The 20992-nt window shown below is 37.2% G+C and overlaps 1 protein-coding gene across 4 annotated transcripts in view; it reads right to left on the bottom strand.

Moving 5' to 3' along the window:
• The window catches only part of LOC106905023 (membrane-associated guanylate kinase, WW and PDZ domain-containing protein 1-like), a 106341-nt gene extending 85665 nt beyond the window's left edge, over nt 1–20676 (bottom strand). For all 4 annotated transcript variants that reach the window (XM_088007265.1, XM_088007267.1, XM_088007266.1 and 1 more), the window contains exon 1: nt 19155–20676. In XM_088007265.1, the coding sequence (XP_087863391.1) occupies nt 19155–19452 (298 nt within the window). In that variant the 5' untranslated portion in view covers nt 19453–20676. The remainder of the gene's footprint in view (nt 1–19154) is intronic.
• Between the last annotated feature and the right edge of the window lie 316 nt (nt 20677–20992).

Below are 20992 nucleotides of genomic sequence, written 5' to 3'. Positions count from 1 at the left end.
AAAACATGTTTAGATGCACTAAAATAAGAAATGCAACAGCAGCTTTAACAAGATTTTTTTGTAGGATTTAGTAGCATCAAGCTTTTGTTATATTCACCAATACTTTTACAGCTGTGGCTACATGAATGTTAAAACCGATTAATTATCCCCTTCCTTACATCCTACATACCAGTAGCAAGAAATCCACCCGATCCGCCAGTACACATCAAAATAAATGGATCATTTCCAATGCTTACTGAGCCATTTTCAAATCAGCAACCAGGACAAGATCCAACAGAGGAAAAGTGTATTTATTGAAACCAGAAACATTTACCTTGTGCTATTTTTAAATTGTTCCTCTTGAAACCACTATAAACAAGCCTCAAGGAAGCTGCAAAATAGGAAACAGACTTTTTGACCAAACATTCAATACAAAATTAAACCCCAAAGCAAACCAGAACACCACAAAAGACCTACACAGTCACTGGGAAAATGCTGACTGATTGACACTTTCCACAAGGGGAATAAGCCACAAAAGGTTGTTACTACAAAAGATGGTCAATCACAGAGTTCTCTATCCAAGCATGTTAAAGGGGAATTATGGGAAAGGAAAAAGACTGAGGTTCCTTTTTTGTTGTTTAGAAGTAACACTATAAAGAAACTAAACCCTGAACCACAGAACCAACAGCAAATCACAGGCATCACAATGTGTGCAAGAAGTTTAAGAGACAAGTTTCTCTTTTTCATTTGAATTACTGAAATGAATACATTTTTCAACAATTTTACATTTTATTGAGATTAACCTGCATACGTGCACAACTAGTGCATATGTCAACAAGGCACCTGACAATTTGAACCACACTTTAAGATGGCCACCAGGTTTAGGGGGGATTTGAGCAGTCACAAATTTCACTATAATGTGAAATTTGCATCTCTGACCACACTTGTCCAGAGCTCCATGTTTGTGTTGCTTTTTCTGTTATTTTCGCTCTCTTTTTATATATGTTTTAATTCTTTTTACCCATTGGCAACGATTGTCGCCTTGTATTAAAAACATTTTCACTGACATAAATAACTTACCTTGCAAGATAAGATATCCTTGGGATAAAACAAGTCAACATCATAGTTAGTTATTCATTAGATGGTTGTAACACAGATTACTGTTATCAAAATTGAAGGAAGAACTAAATCCACTCTGCTAAACTGAATGTGTTTATATGTCAGTGAAACCATCTGATGCAAAAGATGCACTATATAATACAAAAATAAAAAATAATGCTTCATGCAAATGCTGTTTAGTCTTTACACAGAATTTCTTCTCCATTAAATAATCCCTCTTTCAAGTTTTGCCCTTGTCCTCTGTGTTGTCCCCACTTCCCCAAGACCCCCTACTCCCATCAAAACAGCCAGATGCTGCAAACTTCAGATAAACAGCTGCAGCTCGAGGTCAGTCCCTCCCCCAAAGAGCCAGAGGCATAATGTCCCACAGTCCCATCCCATGTGGTTATGTTCTGTATATCAGTTGTAACTCTGACAAACAGCAGAAACAGAGACGTACCTTTCAACATCTTCTAACACTGCCTAAAAATACTTTTTGCGCCTGCCCTTCTTTTTAAAAATCAGTCATCTGGAGATATTTTGGTCAGAATGCTCTATTTGCAGTGACACAGTAGTGATTAAACACACTGATGTACTATCTACAACTTCAGACTGAATCTCTATATTAGGAACAGGGCTAAATATAAAATACTACTATTCCTTTTTTCTCTCTATTTCAGAGAGCTCGATGTGTTTAAGTTGTTTTAGTTTGAGTATGTAAAGGCACAACAAAGATGTCGAGCCAGTTGAACAAGGCATGTTTGAAAAGTCAAAACGAACAACAGCTACAGGAGAGCAGTTTTAATTATCGTAACTTTATGCCACAACAGGTGAGAAATGGAAAATGACTACTGTTAATTAAAGTAATTAACTAAAAAATAGACTTTTAGCTTGTACGAAGGCCTAAATAGAGCTACATACTGGTCATCACCAGAACGGTAATTTAGACTGATATGATTATCTTTATGAGATGTGTTCTCATCCTTTGGAGTGTTTTAGGACACCTTTACCAATAGTGAATCAATTAAATAAAACACATTTTACTACATGAAGTAAGCTATGAAAAAAAAATCTAAAATGAGAACCATTATTCACAGGCAAAGACAACATGGAACAGTGGTTAGCTATCCTAAGAGTGGTCGGCTTACTAAAATACACAAAAGAAGCAAGATCATCTAAAGCAGGGGTGTCAAACTCAATTTCACCGAGGGCCACTTCAGCATATTGGCCCCCCTCAACGGGCCACATTGACAGTACAAATCAGGAGTTCATCCCTGCTAAAACACTCCCCAGACAAAAGGTTGACTTCCCTCATTCAGTTCTGTAGAGGCTTATAATGAGTCAATGGTCCAGGTGTGTTACAGAAGGAATCCATCTAAAGTTGCAGATGGTAGCTCTGGAAAACTAGAATTGGGCACCTCTAGCATAAATGTATAAAAATACAATGTTAAAAATAAATTAAGCACCACCTCATATTGTTAAATAACTGATTTTATGTATTGAAGTTTTAAATATTACATTTAAGTTTCCATGGATGTAAAATTACTGCTCAGTTTAAAAATTACAATATTTAAATCAGTGTTTAAAGGTAAGCAAACAAATAATAAAAACAAGTCACATGGGCAGACATTATAGACTTTATGCAAAGATTTAGTCTCAGAGGCAACTGAAATCAATTAATTTAAAAAAAAAATTATTTCTGAATATCATCTCAATGTCTCTGAACTAATTGCGTCTTTCTGACCGGGAGCTGACAGCGTGTTGAAGAGTTATGGACCAGACGCTTTGGAGCGTCTGGTTAGGAAGCGCATTACAAACCTTTGGTTGAAATGTAGTTTGTAGTCAATTTGTGCTCAAAACCTATTTTAAGTCAATCATTTGCCTATAAAATGCTGGGGGGCCACATGTGGCCGGCGGGCCTTGAGTTTGACACATGTGCATTACGCCATAGAACTGCCAATTGGTAATTGAAGTAAAGTAGCTTCGATTTCAAAGAAGCCTACATTGAAGTCGATTGGCAAATGAACCATCACAAAAGAGGAAGGCTCTTGTTGTCTCACTGCACCCCAAGAGATGCATAACCTACAAAAACCATTTCTGGTTTTGAACCAGAGACCTTTAGCGTGTTAAGCAAACGTGATAACCACTACACTACAGGAACTGAACTTCTCTGCTTTGTTTCAGTTTGAGGTTCCAAAGTTGATGATGTGAGATGCAACGCATGAAAATTTCAACTGAGGTTTGCACTCAGATGCCTGGATTCAGAGTACAGACCATGACACCACAGAACCCTTGTTGACCTTTAGTGAACACCTGTGATGAATAGAACATGCAAAATCTGTTTCTGTCTGGTTTCGAACCAGAAACCTTTTGCATGTAAAGCCAACGTGATAACCACTACACTACAGAAACTCATGCTCTTTGGAGTGTTCCTGGTAGATGATCCACATTTTGTTAGAGACTAATGTCAATGATGGGCATGGAACAATGTCAAAAACTTATACCACAGATCCTCTCAGAGAGCACAGTAACTTGGTGAACAAACTGTCAGACTTATAACTGTGCCCAATTTCACATTACAGTCCATAAACTAAGCCTGGGATCAAAGAAATGTATTAAAGATGTCATTAGCAGAGACAAATGGTTCTACAGAGAATTGGTTAAATGGCTAAAAAATAAAATCAATACTTACAAATAAAAAATGGTTCAAAAATAAAATTAAGACATTAAATAAAAAAATATATCTGAAATACAATCACTTGAAAATTAAAAATGGTTCAAAAACAATATCAAAATACAAAATCTCTGGAAAATAAAATATTATGTATGTTGTTTTGAAAAACATTGGAATATAAGCACTTTTATCAAATCTCCATTGGGTAAGATCATGTGAGTTCTTCTTAAATCCATGGAAACTCAACAGTTTGTAAGGTAGGTGAGTTAGCTCAGCAGGTTAGAGCACCGTGCTGGTAATGCTGAGGTCATCGGTTCAAACCCCGTATGGGGCAATTCATGTGCAAGGTCTTTCAGATAATCAACACTTCAAAATAAATAAGGGTTCAAAAATAAAAACACTTCAAAATAAATAAGGTTTCAAAAATAACATCAACACTTTACAATTAAAAAAATGGTTCAAAAATAAAATCAACACTTTAAAATAAAAAATGGTTCAAAAATAAAATCAACACTTCAAAATAAACAAGGTTTCAAAAATAAAATCAACACTTTACAATTAAAAAAATGGTTCAAAAATAAAATCAATAGTTCAAACTGTATAATGGTAACTGTTTCTGTCTGTTCAGTCCATAAACTAAGCCTGTGATCAAAAAATGTATTGAAGATGTCATTAGCAGAGACAGAGGCTTTGCTAAAAAATAAAATCAATACTTCCAAATAAAAAATGGTTAGGAAGCGCATTACAAACCTTTGGTTGAAATGGCATGTTAAATTCAAGTCTCCATTACAGACCAGAGAAAACTAAAGAGTATGCAACGTTGTGTTAATCCATTTGAGGAGCCAGTAGTTTATCTGGAGGAAATAAATGACGATGCAAAAGTTAATTAGACTGTAACATGCACAGTCCGCAGCTCAACCACTGCAGACGTGGCTCCACCGCTGCGAAGATTTAGAAACCGCTGGGAGAAACTCATCCAGCAGATTTAACAAATGGAGCCTTCTTGGTGCACTTTACCCAGGAGAGCGGCGGACGCAACATCTGTCCGTTTCGGAGAAGCGAAACCACGCAAAATAAATAAATAAATAAATAATCCTGGTAAAAGCGCACACCGGAACGCACAGGGTAAAACACTCACAGAGTTCAGTTGATCTGTTTGGATCAGACAGATCCAACTGACTGATGAATTAGCGCAGATTTTTCTGCAGATGGGAACCAGGAGGAAGTGCATTCAGACCCCAGCGGGTGAAGTGATGCTAATTTAAGTGAAGTCGCTTAATTTAATTTATTAAAAGTTATTGGGGTGGTTTCTGTCACTACGAGAAAAATGTAGATGCATTTATTTGCTTAATTTGTGATGGGATCTGAATTCACGGTGAATAAAACTAAAATAAAATAAAAACTAAAATAAAACTAAACCGCATGAAATGCGACTAAATAGTCGATGTTAATATGATTGTAATTTCACGGATAAAATAGTACAAGACCGATTTTTTTTTTTTTTTTATGTTGTCGGTCAAGATGACGTCTAGCGTGACCTGCCGCCCTGACACCAACTCACACACATCTTCATTCACAGTCTTACTTGGACGTTTTGATGTTAGCTTGTCGATGTCTCAGTTTTATTCGCTGGGAAAATCAATAAGCAGCTTGAGGTGACTCTGCTGCTCTCTAGTGGCGAGAAACCGTAATGTTAGCTGGTAACAATCGGAATGCATTGTGGGAGATGTAGTTTGTAGTCAATTCGTGCTCAAAACCTATTGTAAGTCAATGTCGGCCTATGAAATGCTGCGGGGGCCACATAAAATGACATGGCGTGCCACATGTGGCCCGCGGGCCTTGAGTTTGACACATGTGATCTAAAGGCCCCACTTGCTTCAATTAGGGTCAGAGTTTGTGGTTTAAGGACGGGCTGGGGAGCAATGGAAGAAGCCATTAGCTTAGCCTTGTTTGTCATTCAAAATATTTCTGCAGTCAAGTCTGGTCTTTGACAAAGGATGTTTCTGTGATGGGGATTGAAACAAGAAAAATGTACACTAACAGAAATAACTGTGGGAAAAATGTTTTTTTTATTATTATTATTTTATCATGAACACAAATAAAAATAATAATTAAGGCTGCACAACATAGTTGGACAGAATCTGATGGCAGCAGATACTCAACTGGACACAAAAACAACTTGCCAAAATGCTAAAGGTCACAGAGAGATGGAAGCAATGATGAGAAAGAGAAGAAGAAAATTCACATATCATGACTGATATTGCGATGCCAACATTATTGCCAACTCAATATTGTGCAGCCCTAGTATTAATAAAATATCACATCCTCTTTGAAGCTGTATACAATTCTTACATTTACCAGATTAAACCTAGACTTGGACTAGGTTATTACCTCAAAGCTGTTTTGCAATGTGGCTCTGTGTTCAAACAGAACAAAAATATGTAATAGTGTCAAAAAACAAAAGAACCAGTGAACAAGTAACTATCCTCTGGGTGATCCTTGCTAAGATACCAAACACATGGATTTTGCTGAGAGATGCATTCTTTATATTTCCTCTGTATTTGAAAATACATAGATGTACGTTTGACTGAAACATCTGCAAAACACCGCTGGTCTTTAAACCTCTTTACACCACCTCAGTCATTCAGTGCTGGGATCTTCTTTCCTTACACACTGTGGCTAATTGAGAACACCAGAAATGGAGCAGACTTCAAATATCTTAACAGTGACGAGAATAACAAATGGGGAAAGGTGGTTCCTGCAAAGCTGCTTTGATTTAGATAAGGCTTTCTTCCATCTGACGAAACCTGCAAATTTATGACCTAGAATAGAGGAGCCAATGTGGGCACTGGGACAAATCCCAAACACACTGTTACACAGAGTTAATAAGGGCGTTTGACCGTTTGTCTTCACCTGTTCAGTCATCAGTCCTGTGGTGGGATTTCACTTTTTCACCACGTTTAAAGTGAAAAAGGGGGAAAGATTCTGCAGATCCAAAGTTGGCACCTATACATATATATGTGTGTGTGTGTGTGTATATATATATATATATATTTTTTTTTTTTCTTTTTTCTTTTTTTTTGTTAGCAGCACTACAAACATAACTTACACAAGGGTTTAAAAGAGGATATATATATATATATATATATATATATATATATATATATATATATATATATATATATATATATATATATATATATATATATATATATATATATATATATAACTATTTTAATATAATTAATTCAATAAAATAACATCTTGTTTTAGAAACAATGCATCAGCTTCAAACTATAATTGTCAGTGAAGGATTTTTTCATAAAAATGAACAAAACAATCCATATTGTTTTGTATCATTAAAGGAGATGATAGATTTCAAGATAAACAGGGTTAGGTCAAACACTATTTCTACCACAGGAGAAATAGTGTTTGCAGCAACAAGATGCAGATTTTCTATCATTCTGTTGTGAAGAGTGCAATCTCTTTTCCCCATCATCTGTCGGAGCAGCAGCATCAGAGCCAGGGACTTAAGCAACCTGATAAAGTCCGGTTCTGTTCTAGCGACTATTCTTTAACATCTGGAGATAATTGTCCAAAAAAAACTGATTCTTCATGAAATCAAGAGAATCCGGCACAACCCTGTGCATCACTTCACGACACTGTTATACAACAAGACAAAGTCTTCTATCAGAGGCTTCTACAGATTCACTGTAATACAGGCTGCTATAGAAAATCCTTCCTGTCCACAGATTTCAGAATCTACAGCTTTTTGGAGCAAATTGCATAATATGAGTTACAGCAACATTTCATTTGAATTTGTGGCACACTGGTTTAATTCCACCATTTAAATCAGGTGTGTTGTAATTTGTAATTATGTATTTTTTCACAATTGGAAACAAAACAAAGAAGAGATTAAACAATTCATAATATTTTATTTAAGATGCACCAGATGTGGGAATAGAAGAGAATGAAAAAGGAGGTAAATTGAATGAGAAAAGATACGTGTCCTAAAAGGTTATAACACAACAGTGAGGGTAACATAGCCTGGCCATTAACCCTGAGGAAGGAAGAGCTGACCAAGCTAAATTACTGACAATGAAGGTTGTGGGTTGTGGGTTTAATAATGACCTAGCTCTGATGGGAAAACATCCTAATGAGAAGCATCAGTGCAGACAAACAAACTGTTAAACATTATTCTTCACTTGAACAGATAGGTTACCATAACAACAATTTGATCAAATATCCACCAGACTAAATACACTTTGTTAGCAACCTATCAATGCTAATACAATGATTAATTTGAAAAATGATTGATTTTTTTCTCTCTGGTCTCCAACTGATTTTATGGTCTTCAATCAGCAGTATTATCTGGCCTGGACTCTGCAGCACAATCGCTGTTTCATATGCTATTTTAAACAAGTGGAAGCCCATGTAAGTTAACTGTGAGGTAGACATAAAGATGAATCCACCATTTATTTTTAGATGACGTACAAAAAAAAGGATTTAGTGTTTGTTTGTAGGTAGAGCCAATCAACAGGTCATTCACCTTTCCATCTGAATTTTACTAAGAACGTTTTTGTATCACAGTTCACTTAACTGTTTTTTTTTTTTCACTTCTCAACAAACTAGTCTATTTTATGTTCCTTTAAAACTGTTTTAGTCATTAACTCAACACTTATTTCTCTCGGATCACAATTATCATATCCATTGAAAGCAAAACTCAATAAAACCTTCAATAAAATTTCAAATGGATTTTACTGATAGCATTCCTTTTATTATCCAAAAGGCACACCAATCAGGCATAACATTACGGCAGCTGAACTAATTAGCACATATCATCTTTATCTTGGTAATTGTTTTGGTGGTGTATGTTAGGCAGCAAGAGGATCGTTTTCAGAGTTTTTAAATAGAACCAAACGAATAGAATAGAAATCCTTTAATATGCTTTACTAAATAAATGAACTGGGAAGAATCTGATCTGGACCAACTGAACAGATTTTCTTTTAAACCATGTAGATGGCCGAGTGTATTTGCACATATTGCCAGGATGTAACATGTGTACCAGATAAATAAACATTGTTGCAGATAATGTACACCCTATCAAGGAAATACTGTTTGTTGACATGTGGCCTTTTCAGCAGAATCATACGCTCTGGAACAAAGAAATGGTCAGAAGCACAGCAACAACTTTGAACCCCCACACACTGACCGTATGTGGGACAGGCAAGTCAGATCCATGGAGGACACGTCTCATTTTACAGAATTTAAAATGCTTAAGAAAGGTGGCAAACATCTTGGCGCCAAATACCACAGCACATCTTCTGGAAACTCGTGGGGGTCCAAATCTTGACAGATCTGGTTGGTTTCAGCAACAAAACAGAGACCGCCCACTGGAGTAGTGGAGGTCATCAAGTTTTGCCTGATCAGTCTATTTGGATTAAATTAATTGTTTTTAGTAGTATGAATACTAATAATAATAATATCACAATTTCACAACCTGAAACAGAACGTTTGCCTCCATAGTTCACAAGGACACCATGCTTAAAAGCAACAGAAGAAAATAACATATTAAACTACATTTTATCTTGCAACATCATCAACAAACTATTTAATAATATACTATTTTACAACATAGTATCTACCTATGTTATATAAAAGCAGTCAAAATGGAATCAGACTTTTATGGCCACATTAAAGATCAGTAGTTAATTTATCTGCACTAGAAATGCTTTAATGTCCCCCTGCGCAGTTCTAACCTGACCAGTGTTTACAAAACCAAATCACAACCTAAGCTTTGTGTACTGGAGCAGATATGACTAACAGTTCTCCGAGGATGTTCCAGAACAAAAGTGCCTCATGTCAGATCGCATCATGCCCCTAAATTTCATCTCCAACTTTATGTGTATTTATTACAGCATTTCCTCCTCATGCTAGACTTTCTCTTCATCCTCTGCTTCCCTGCTATTTTTTTTTTCCATAAAGTAAGCCGTGATCCTGCCAGAGAAATGTAGACATTAGAGGCTTTTACAGTCTGAGCAAATTAATCTCTTGCAGCACTGTAGCAACAGCCTGGCAACTCATTAAATATTAACAAGCCATGTCCTGCCAATAGAAAGTCTTCACAGCCTCATGCACTTTTAACAGCATGAGTGGTGTGCTGTGTAAGAACAACAAGGGATAAGTAAAAGTAAAGTGGCTTTTCTGTAGCACTTACTGCACCGTTGTATGACATTAGCAACATTAACACACTGGCTGAAGCTGGGTTGTAACAGCCGAATGTTTTACATACAGTAAGCATGCTTACAGATTAAACAGCAGGCTGTGTAAACATTAGTCTCAGAATATCAGCTGATGATGGTGCATAAAATGTTTTACATACCGTTAGATCCCGCCAGGTCGGGTCAGCCTTAAGAGCTTATGAGTAACCTATAAATGTCAAGATTTAGAAGCTAAGGGTAGGAGGTATAGCTAGAGATGAGAAATCCTTATGTGAACATTTTATGCTCATATAATGAGCGCAGTCTGATGAGGATTAATAAGACAAAATTACTTTAAAAAAACCGTTTGAAGCTTGAGAACACTTTTATATTCATGATAAGGTGCCTGAAAACCACTACAAAAGACCCAAACTAAAACTGGAATTATGATTAATATGTATAAGAGGAAGTCTGTAATGATCTGAAATGTTCTCCAGATGTGAGACATTAGGAAGTTTGAGATTTGCATGACTATTTATAGCTAGTGACTTGCGAGTATTCTTAATATTCTTTCAACACCAAAATATTGCACATGAAGAAGTTTAAAAGCCTCTGGAAGCTGCACTTCCAAGATCTCACTAGTTCAGAATGTTTCACATGAATAAGTTTGTTGAATATCAGTCTTCAATCAGACAGCTGCAGTTGGTCCAGAAAACTGCTCACGTTCTCAATAAAACTAGGAAAATAGAGGGCATCATTCCAGTTCTGAAGACCTTACACTTACTCCCTGTAGCTCAGAGAATAGACTTTACAGTGTAACTACCCTAACCCTCCAAATCAACTTTTACTTTTTATTTTTTTACTTATAAGCCATCTATGTAGGTTTCTATCTATATGTATACCACAGATGTATGTTCTGTACGAATTTTGATATTTTTTTTATGTAAAGTTGTTTAGTTAGCAGTTGAATTCTCCTATTGCTTAAAATGGCATGGCTTCATCTCATGCAGTACAGTGTTTGTCACACAGTTCGAGTATAAAAGCCTCTCAGAAACAACAGAACCCAGAGGCCAACCAGGAGTTGGAATATGAGCATGGTCAAGGTGAGCATTGATAGATAGAATTGCTCAGCTTCACAAATATGTGAACTATTTGCAATGTGAAGAGGGGTCTCCTCTGCTCTATCAGCGACGATATACTGCAGGACGGACAACTGTCAGACTGACTGCGGTGCTTGGGAAGAAGGAGATCACAGTAGCACTCACGGCCTTGCTTAGGACTAAGCAGGGTGGCAGTTGAGCCGCACAGAGTTGACACCATAAAAGTCTCTAAAAACAGAAAAAAAATAAATAAATAAATCGCTAGATTTGTCAGTTGTTGACGTTCTGATATAAAGTCACTAGAGATATCTGGAAAGCCACAGCTCCGCTTACACCTCCCTGTCTCTTGGCTCCGCCCACTTTGCAGTAAGTTTTCAAAATTTGTCAGGGACCGGGGTAGTGCTTTAACATTTTAAAATTAAAAATATTTGACCAGTGCTTTTTGTAAGGAATAGGCCTGTTAGTTGCACAACTAAAGTAATCCAGCTTCAGGCAAACAAATGCATGTAAACTCTGGTTTAATATTAACCTAGACCATCAATTTGTTCCAGTTTCAGGTCTACTAAAACAGTGTTTTCCCAGCCGTGGCCCTCAGGGCACACTGCCCTGCCTGTTTTAGATGTTTATCTGCTTCTCCACTCCTGATTCAGATGATTGCAATGCAGCAAAACCCTGTTAATCAGTTATGAGGGAAACATCTAAAACATGCAGGCACTGAAAAATGTACTTCAAAAATGAGGAAGACCATTAAGTGACTTATTATAATTGTGAGTGGACATGGGTGAATTTATTTGACAAGCATTTTTTTTAAAACAGACATGTTCTTTCCTAGAGAGGAACAGAGACCAAGATAAATTGATTTCTGAGGCTCCACTGCAACTCAATATCTTCTCAGTTTTCACGAGGAATCTTTGGTTATTGTAATCAAAGGTGAAGTAAGTCCATAAGTGTAAATCACTTCAGTAAATTATTCATTTCATCCCCTCCGAGTCACAGTAAACGTTCAGTTGTCTACCGTTTTTCCAACATTGCTGAAATTCCATCTCGCCTGATGCTCATAAATCAAATAACATTTATCATCTCATCTTGTGAGCTGGCTGTTTAGTCCCATCTCATGACTTAAGCAAGCAGAGAGAAAAACCTTGTAGTATTCTTATCAAGTCTTTGACACAGCTTGTGTCAAAGACTTGACACAAGTCACAAGGCAGCTACTGCCTGCTCGCACTGTAACTGCAAGCAGGCAGTTACAGTGGCGACTAATATGCTTTCAGGAACAGGTCCGCTACAGAAAAGATCTAAAAGGTTTTCATATGATCTGCCTTATATAACTCAAAAACACCCCCCCAAAGTTACTGATTTAACATAAGAACACCTGGAAGAAATTGCATACATCACTCAAATGTATCTAGTCTGAAAACACTAAAATAATTGAAACTATAGCTCTATAGCTTTAACTACAGATCATTACAACCAGTCAAAATAAAATTAGACTTGTGTCACCTTTCAAAGTCCAAGTGGAATTTTCTTGACTCTGTTTTTATTTTATCCACTGAGAGCCACCCCAATTATTTTCTTGCATTAAATACAATGATGATACAATGATGTAAGATCTCCATGGAAAATATTCAGTTAATGATTCCACTGAGCAACATGCATCCTTACATAAAACCCAGACTCTATATAGGAACCTCATTGTTAAATATTAGGTAGGCTTGAGATAAATGTTCCTAGGCAACTGAAAAATTTAGTTAAAACAGATCATTTCTCACTTCCTTACATCTTAACTTTAGACAAAATTAATGTTAGCATTTGATTATTATTACTAACAGCGATAACAAATCTATTTTTCCCATATGTCAATAATCCTATTAATGATTAATCCCTTCCCTTCAGGGTCAGCTTTTTAGTGACCCCAAGGTTGGGGTGCACTTTGAGTCGCCCTTAGCAGGATAAATGCTTACACTCCTAAAATCTTGAATTATTAAAGGGATGCTGTTAAGAATCAATTCTCAAACCTCTCCCCTAGGAGTAAGGAAGATGACAAAAACCAAGAAAATTGTGGCATGAGTAAGGGGAAAAGGCAGACACAACCAAGGATTGTTTGTGTAAATTCTACTCTGTATCATCAGTGAACGCCCCAACTCTCAGGAATCCATGGTATGCAAAGAGCTGGCCTGGTTTCCTTTATTTGAGTTTGGGTTCAAGGCGGGACTCAGGATGTCAAATCATCTATTTGTCACAAAGAAGAGAAAAACTCCTGGATGGAAGTTTCCAAAGTAATTTAATGACTAAAGAAAAGTTTCAACAGTGGATCTTTTCAAACTTACATGTTTTTACATTTTTGTGAGACCTTTCAGTTTTAAGAGCACACACTGTTTATGTCAATAAGTATATGCACCATGGAATGCTACCTGCTGCACAACTTTCACACCTCAATAAAAACCACGAAACGTCAAAGGCAATAATAAAAGTTTCACCTGAAACTGATTTAATCATGATAAAGAAAAAGAGTCAACATGTTTCATAACACTCCCTCTTTGGACTTTGACCTGACTGTCATGAATTTGGCCTGTGTGAATACAATAAAATGATTTGATTAAATGTGGCAGAAGATATTCTATCATATTTTAAGTTAGCCATTAAATATTTCTTTACGTTTTTATTTTTTCCCAAAATAAAGGAGTGATATTAATCAAAAAGAAAGCAATAAAAGACCATGTTTTTACGCAATGTATTTTTTTTCTAGAGAATCTCACAGCAGTCCATTCCTAGAGGAGTGTCCTAGTGACAGAAAAGAAAATATTGTATGTGTCAGAAACTGCCATTGCACCACGAAATCTTTGAAGAGTTGAGTTATAATAGTAGTTTGGTCATTCATTTTTGTCGATAACTCACACCTCATATTCAAAGCAATTTGTTTCAGAAGGTATAAAAAATGGAGTCTGAATCCTGAACAGAAGACTTCAACATAAAATCCATAAACCGATCAGGTGGCAGAACTATCTTATTTTCTCTATATATAATCAAAGTCACAACTATGGAACCAATCTGAATATGTGGTCAAACTACAAACATGCAACAAATCTCAAAATATTAAAGTCAGTACAACAAGGCCACACAATTCTACGTCGCTTTCCAGTCTGCATTTATCTTTTGAAGAAACACACCTGTGAAGCACCACAGCACTAAGCGGCCTACTTGCACACACTGATACCATTTACACCTACAGCAGTCAAGTGGTGCAGGCCAATGTAACATGAGCCACATCTGTTTGGAAAAGAAAGGATAGCAATCACATCAGTCTCGCCGATCTGTCATCTGGTCTGGGACGGCTTGGATAGTTAAACCCTTCCTGGTTGTGCATGGGAGCCTCGCAGATTGCCAAGCACAAAGGAGGTCTTGTGAGCCGCTCATACAGTCAAAGCATATCCCCCTCCTTTAATTAGAGAAGGAAAATCTGCTGACTCATGCAAGAAACTGATGACAGATGGACAAGGATATCCTTTATGTCACTGCTCAGAGCTTTGCTGCTTTCTTGGGAAGGTTTTCAGTTGAAGGAAAGAATATTTAGACAACTGCAAGTGGATACTAACTTAAAACAATGCTACTAGCTTGGTCTGGATAAATGGTACAATCATGCAATAGTGTTAGTTTGACATTTTGGGGACAGGTGGCGAAACTTCAGTTCCAGAGGTCAAATATTCTTTGTGGCCATGACATACAAAGACAAAGATGTTGCACTGACTGTAAACAGCAGTTATATAACGTGGTTAATGATTTTCCACCATAGGAGGCACTGCTTGCCTTATCAAACACAGCAAAGGTTCCTGTGAGAAATTCAATTGGAATAAGTACAACACACCAGTGAAATACTGAAAACAGAAAGCTTAAGCAGTAAAGTTGTTCAACAGACTTTTCAGCATATAATTAATCAAACTCCCTTTAAATAAAGGTCATCATTGATAAAACAGATTACCTTCATCTGTTTTTCTGTTTGTCCTGGTAACTTGTTGTGACATTCAGATTTAATCGAGATGAAGTCTACAGTCATGAACAAATTTCAACTCCCAAAAATCATATTATCCATAAGGAGACTAATTCAATTTGTTTTAAATACGTTGTTCTTTTAGATTTGTATTTTTCTTGTTTTATCCCTGTATTTTGACATTTTTTTAATCAAATTTTGCCTTCCTTATGGAGTCTTCTGCCTTAAAGCAGTTGAACTCTCGTTATCACAAATCTTACAAAATTGTTTCCACCAAATTTGAATGAAAGCATATAGACATGTTAATGCTTTCAAGTAAGATACTTTTAAGCGACAGCATTGTTTCCTGCAGACATGCAGTACCACCCACTTCTTCAGAAAAACATTATGAAAATAACTGGGAGAGAGAGAGTTACAAGTCCATAGATATGAACAAAACTGAACAAGAATTAAAAATTAAAACTGGAGAAATAAACAGATACAGTTCTACAGTGTCACTGTGCATTTCTGCTTCACTTGCCTTGATTTTTTGGTTGCTAGAAACCCAAACCAAATACAACCAACAGAACTGAGGGGAAAACTGACATCTAGAATGCACATAATGTACTGAATACTGAGGAGGAATGGTTAAGAAACACAAAATATTAATTCACAGCCCTAACTGCAATATAAAGGGCCTCTGATAGGTGGCTATCCTGTGTTCCATGTGCTATGCAATAAAACTGCTGACAAAAAATACATCTGTCTACCCTTTATGCCATTTATAGGGTCAGTATTAAATATGAATTAGTTTCCATTTAAATTTCTATTGTATTTGTCGATGCCTTCTTAGTTCAAAAACAAAACAATTTACAGAAAAGGCAACATGTGGCTGGGTTCTTGCAAGCAAGCACTTCCGACTTGATTCTTTGAAAAAAAAAAAAAAAAAAAACTTAATTTCTTGCAAAAACATAGACAAAACAATTACTAAAAATCTCTTACTACTTAGTTGAAAACGGGGGTTAACTTCGTTACATTATTATTAAATAACACTATTGGAATGTTATACTTTTCTCAACTTCTTCAGCCTTTCTTAGATGAGTAAGAGGTGTGTGCTGCAGCTGTATGAGAAGCAAATTGAGGAGCTGAGGGAAATTTTACCAAATTGATGCAGAACGAAAAGAGAAAGGATGCGAGGGGACTAGAGAAAAAGAAGAGCAATATCAGTCCACAGCAAACCGTAATCCACTTCGCATACAGAACTAACAAAATGACACAAGACAGTTTGACAGATCACGACATCACCACACAGAAGAAAATCCATTTTGGTTCAAGGTTCATTGGAGTCAACTCTGGTTCAAATCACATAACGCTGAAGCCCTTGCAACTGAAAAACAACTTGAATATTTCAGATCTCTCAGAAATCTCTTCTCCGCTATAACATTTACCAACAGCAGATTGTTGGCTCAATCTTTGACCCTTTTGTGATGCAACTGACCCAAATACACACAAAGAAAATGTTTTAATCTTTTTCTTCAGAGCGCTTTTTTAACAACTATATGTTTATAAAATTGTGCAGTGGAAACCCACACTTCCTTACCACACTGTGTTTTACAATCAGTGCACATTTTTCTAGTGGAAACAAAGGCACACATAGACCACAGGATAGTATCTTTAAGGCTGTCTTGCTCTCCCTCTGGGCATCTAACAGACAGATGCACATGCAGCAGGCTGGAAGCAATAGGTCAAGCTACCTCAATACACAAGCAGGAACTGCACAATAATAACTACCCCCCAGTTAGACGTGTCTTGCTGTGATGGGCAACAGTTTACCCTCACATCATGCAGCAAAAACAAAAAAAAAGTTAAAAGTTCCAAGCAAAACCCAGCTCTGAGCAGGCCATCTATTGAAGACAACATTCATAGATGTCACTAAAATTGACTGATACTTCGAAACGCATGCAACACCAGAAAATAAGATTAAAGCTTTTGGTCCAAATGACACAAACTGCACAAAAAACACATATTCTGTAACATGCTGTCAGCCACTGGCAAGGAAATTTCCAGATACCCATGGTCTGTCTTAAATCACAAATCACTGCGGTGAATTGCTTCGACACAATTATTGCTTTAATAATGGAGTAAGCGGTCTAAGCTGTAACCCTTTAAGTACGACCCACTGTGGCTTTGGCAATGTTGAACAAATGAGGGCAGGATGACTGTCAGAGCAGCTTCATGTCAAAGCTTATTTACTCCAGGCTGCCATGGAGGGAGGAGCAGCAGCAGTAGCACTTCTCTGCTTCACTCACACCATAAACAGTTTGTAAATTACAATGCTGTGCTATTTGCAACAACGCAACCAAAAAACATATTCCCTAAGGATTTCACAGCTATTATGTGTGACTGCCTCTGGGCCAGGAAGAGCAATGAATTGCAAGAGATACAATTCATTTAGATGCAATGCTACAAATTAGGATGAAGCAAGAGAATGAGGATTTGCAAGTGCACTAGAACAAATAAACTAAAAGCAACTAATACAAGATGTTACAACCAAAAATGTATGATGATGTAGTGTCAGTAACATCTGGAAGTCTGTCATGGGATTCACAGAGCAGATTGCTACAAAAATAATTTCAACAGGAATATGTGAAATGGTTATGCTTCTTGGCAGCAGAACAGCAACTAAGTAAAAACTTATACCTCACTCCTACCCGACAGAAAACATCAATGAGCTCTGTGAACGTAGTCGGGAGTAAGGATGTTGGCTTCTCTTTCATACTTTCTCATTTGATACATTTTTGTCCTAAGAATACAAAATAATACAGAAATATTAAGCTTAATGGCATGCTAGTATCAGCAGTTTGCATTAAGACGGTAACCTTCCTTTGTAGCCATTCCCCAGGAATGTTTTGTGACAATAAGTAGTTTTAGCTACTATTTTTCCTCTGTGTCTGAGTCAAATGAAGATAAGTGATTGTTTTAGGTGCAATCCAAAAGTAGATCAGCATTTTCTTTCGTCTTACATTTCCAATGTCTATGCCATTAGTCTTAGTTAATGAAATTAACTGTAAAAGTATAAGTGACTGCACAGATGTCTTCAGAAAATTGTTCTGTCTGTGACATTACTGTAGTGCAGTCAGACACTCACCAGTGAAACAGACTTGTTATGTGGAAAAAAGTGAGTCTTACATAGCTATTCTATGGCTCTTAACATAAAGCAGCCTATTCTGATTTAAAGAGTTATGCTTGTGCATGTCTCTGCACATTCTTGTAACAATGTTCAGCTGAAATAGAGAAGTAGTTGAATGCTGCAAAATCGAAGTGCAACAAATTATAGTTTTTATTGCAACTTGCAAGTTTTGTTACTTGCAACTTTGTGATTCACAGGAATGACTGGCTTGTCACAAAGCACTTTTAAATCCCTCCATATGGTGCCAATTTATTAGATCTCCAACACATTGTATAAATCTCTTAAATTTGAGCTTTAGACTTTGTGATCACTCATGTCCTCTTGGCTGGACATTGTGTTATGCAATGATGCCAGATATCAGCACTCCAGACATAACATCATCATTAATTGGGAACTTTAGGCCACATTCTGGGAAGTTTTTAGTGCTGTTTTTATTGCCATTTCTTGATTATGGCCATGGAAGGGAAAATTACCTACCATGAGCTACCTCCTTGAAGACATTAGAAGAAGAAGAGTTTTCAAAAGTTGCGTAAAAACAGATAGATTGATTTTTTTGTTTGTTTGTTTTAAGTAGGACCTAGATCAAGGGTGGGCAATGCTGGTCCTCAAGGGCCGGTGTCCTGCATCTCCTAGATGTCGGTCCAACACACTTGAATGAAACAGCTGAATCACCTCCTAAGTGCAGTCAAGTTTTCCAGAGTCCTGTTAATGACCTCATTATTTGACAGGTGTGTTGAAGTAGAGATACATCTAAACATTGCAGGAGACTGACCCTCAAGCCCTGGAGTTGCCCACCCTCGACAGAGATTATAAGCAATATATGAAACATATGCTTCCTAAATGCTAGGTGGCTTTTGATTTACATTTGTCACCAAAAGATTTGGTCCCCATCAAAACTTTCTGGAGGCGTCCCTGGATTCATGCCGGTGACTTTTACGTCAGGACTTACCTTGTCGAACAGTTTTTAACCTGACAGGTCCTTTGCAGCAGTTGATTACAGTGTAGATGTCATAAAGAGGTAATCCAGACACTGACAGCCCCTCAACTTCAAGAAGCAGTTCTCCCTCAGACAGTTTCCCGTCCTGATAAACCACAGCATCCTCTCTGATCTGTCCAATGTATGCAAACTCTCCATTCTCCGCTCCACCGTGCAGCTCCACATTCAGCTCCCCATTCTCGTCCCGGATGACCGCGCACTCGTTCACTTTTGTTATCCAGTGGTTCTTTTTCTGAATGACTTTTGACATGGTGGTTAGGCTCCAAAGAAAACCGGTAAATCCCGAGGAGTGGAAAGAGAATGAGTCGATTCATAGCACGGAGGACATCCCACGCAAAAAAACTTCATGTCCTTTGAGTCCAACTTCGAACATGTTTACTCTTAAACTTGGACATGCTGCTCCTCGCTCACGAATACATCCTGCATGGATCAAAATCCAGACTTCGACAGCTTCTGTAGTTTCCGCATCTTTACCAGCAGCACACGCTCTTATTCCTCGTAATTGGATCTAATCCCTCCCCGTAGAATTATTTCTAGATTTATCTCACAGTTCCGCCTCTTTCATTAGTATAACGCAATGTTTGTTTTCCTTTTAAAACTTTCTGTTTTAGGGGGAGATGAGGAAAGAACCTCTATCACTAAGCTTCTGTGTATGACAGCCAGCGGCGCCTTTAAGCAGGTAACGCTTCAAGTGCCCTCAGTGCGGTGGGGATGGAGAAACAAGGGGGGGAAGGCGCATGCGTCACGCTAAGACTCCACGAGGAAAACTCCAAGCCAACCCCAAACCTGCCGGGTCCTGAAGCTCCTCCCGCCGGCCAGCTCTCGTTTCAGGGCGGATTACTGAGATCCGTGCGTTTAATCCTACGGGAACTCCGGCAGGCTGTTGTCCTGACCCGCAAAATATGGAAACGCGGACACCAAGCGCCTTCCTCCGTGCGCGCGAGCTGCTGCTTTATGGAGGTTGCTAAGGTGCAAACTCCAAACCCGCCCATTTAGTCCAGCACCGTCATGAAGTGAGTCATAAACAACAATTACTTTTCATCCGGGAAAGATAAGCTTCAGAGAACATCCAGGGGATCCCGGGGTGGAACTCTAAATTATGAATATTTTTAAGATAATTTCTAAATTGGGTTTTAAAAAAATCTGAAAAATTATTTTTGGTTTAGTCATTTAGAATTTTTCACTGTTTTTTTTTTTTTTTTTTTTTTAAGAGTTGTTTTTGAAAGAGCAGATCTCTAAAAAAATAATTAAACTGATTGAAATGTAATATTTTTCAATTAAAATAGTAGTAGTGTCAGTTACATTGCGTGAGTTCATTAGAACTTATATTAATTACTATAATTTATTATTACTACGATTAACTTGGGCTGAATATTTTCACTTCTGGTGGAGAGAAACAAACTTAAAATCCACCCAATGCACAGCTTAGTTAATGCATGCAGCTGACATATCAGAATGTCACCATGACATTGTATCACACATTTAATTTAAATTGAAGCAGAAGATGCATGAAAACTGCATCTTGATTACCAGTCTTGCAGCAGCAGTTTGGATAATCCATAAGCAGGATGGCCTAATAAGGAATAAAGAGTCAGATCAGCCCAGTATGATGAAAGAATGAACAGCTGATTCTAACAGCTAATAAGATGGCATTGGTGTATTTTGCAATAATGTCTTTGAAAATAGCTGTATGGAACAAAGTAAATTTCATATTTTTGTTGTTTATCAAAAAAATATAAATTTTCTCGCTTTATATGTATAAAAGCTTAACTTTATAAAAGTCCAATCGA

This window comes from Poecilia mexicana, unplaced genomic scaffold (genome assembly GCF_051168715.1).
Source record: "Poecilia mexicana isolate PSO_F unplaced genomic scaffold, ASM5116871v1 scaffold_7, whole genome shotgun sequence".
Classification (NCBI taxonomy): Eukaryota; Metazoa; Chordata; class Actinopteri; order Cyprinodontiformes; family Poeciliidae; genus Poecilia; species Poecilia mexicana.
The sequence above is the reverse complement of the archived record's forward strand: the minus strand, read 5'-3'. Positions and strand labels throughout refer to the sequence as shown.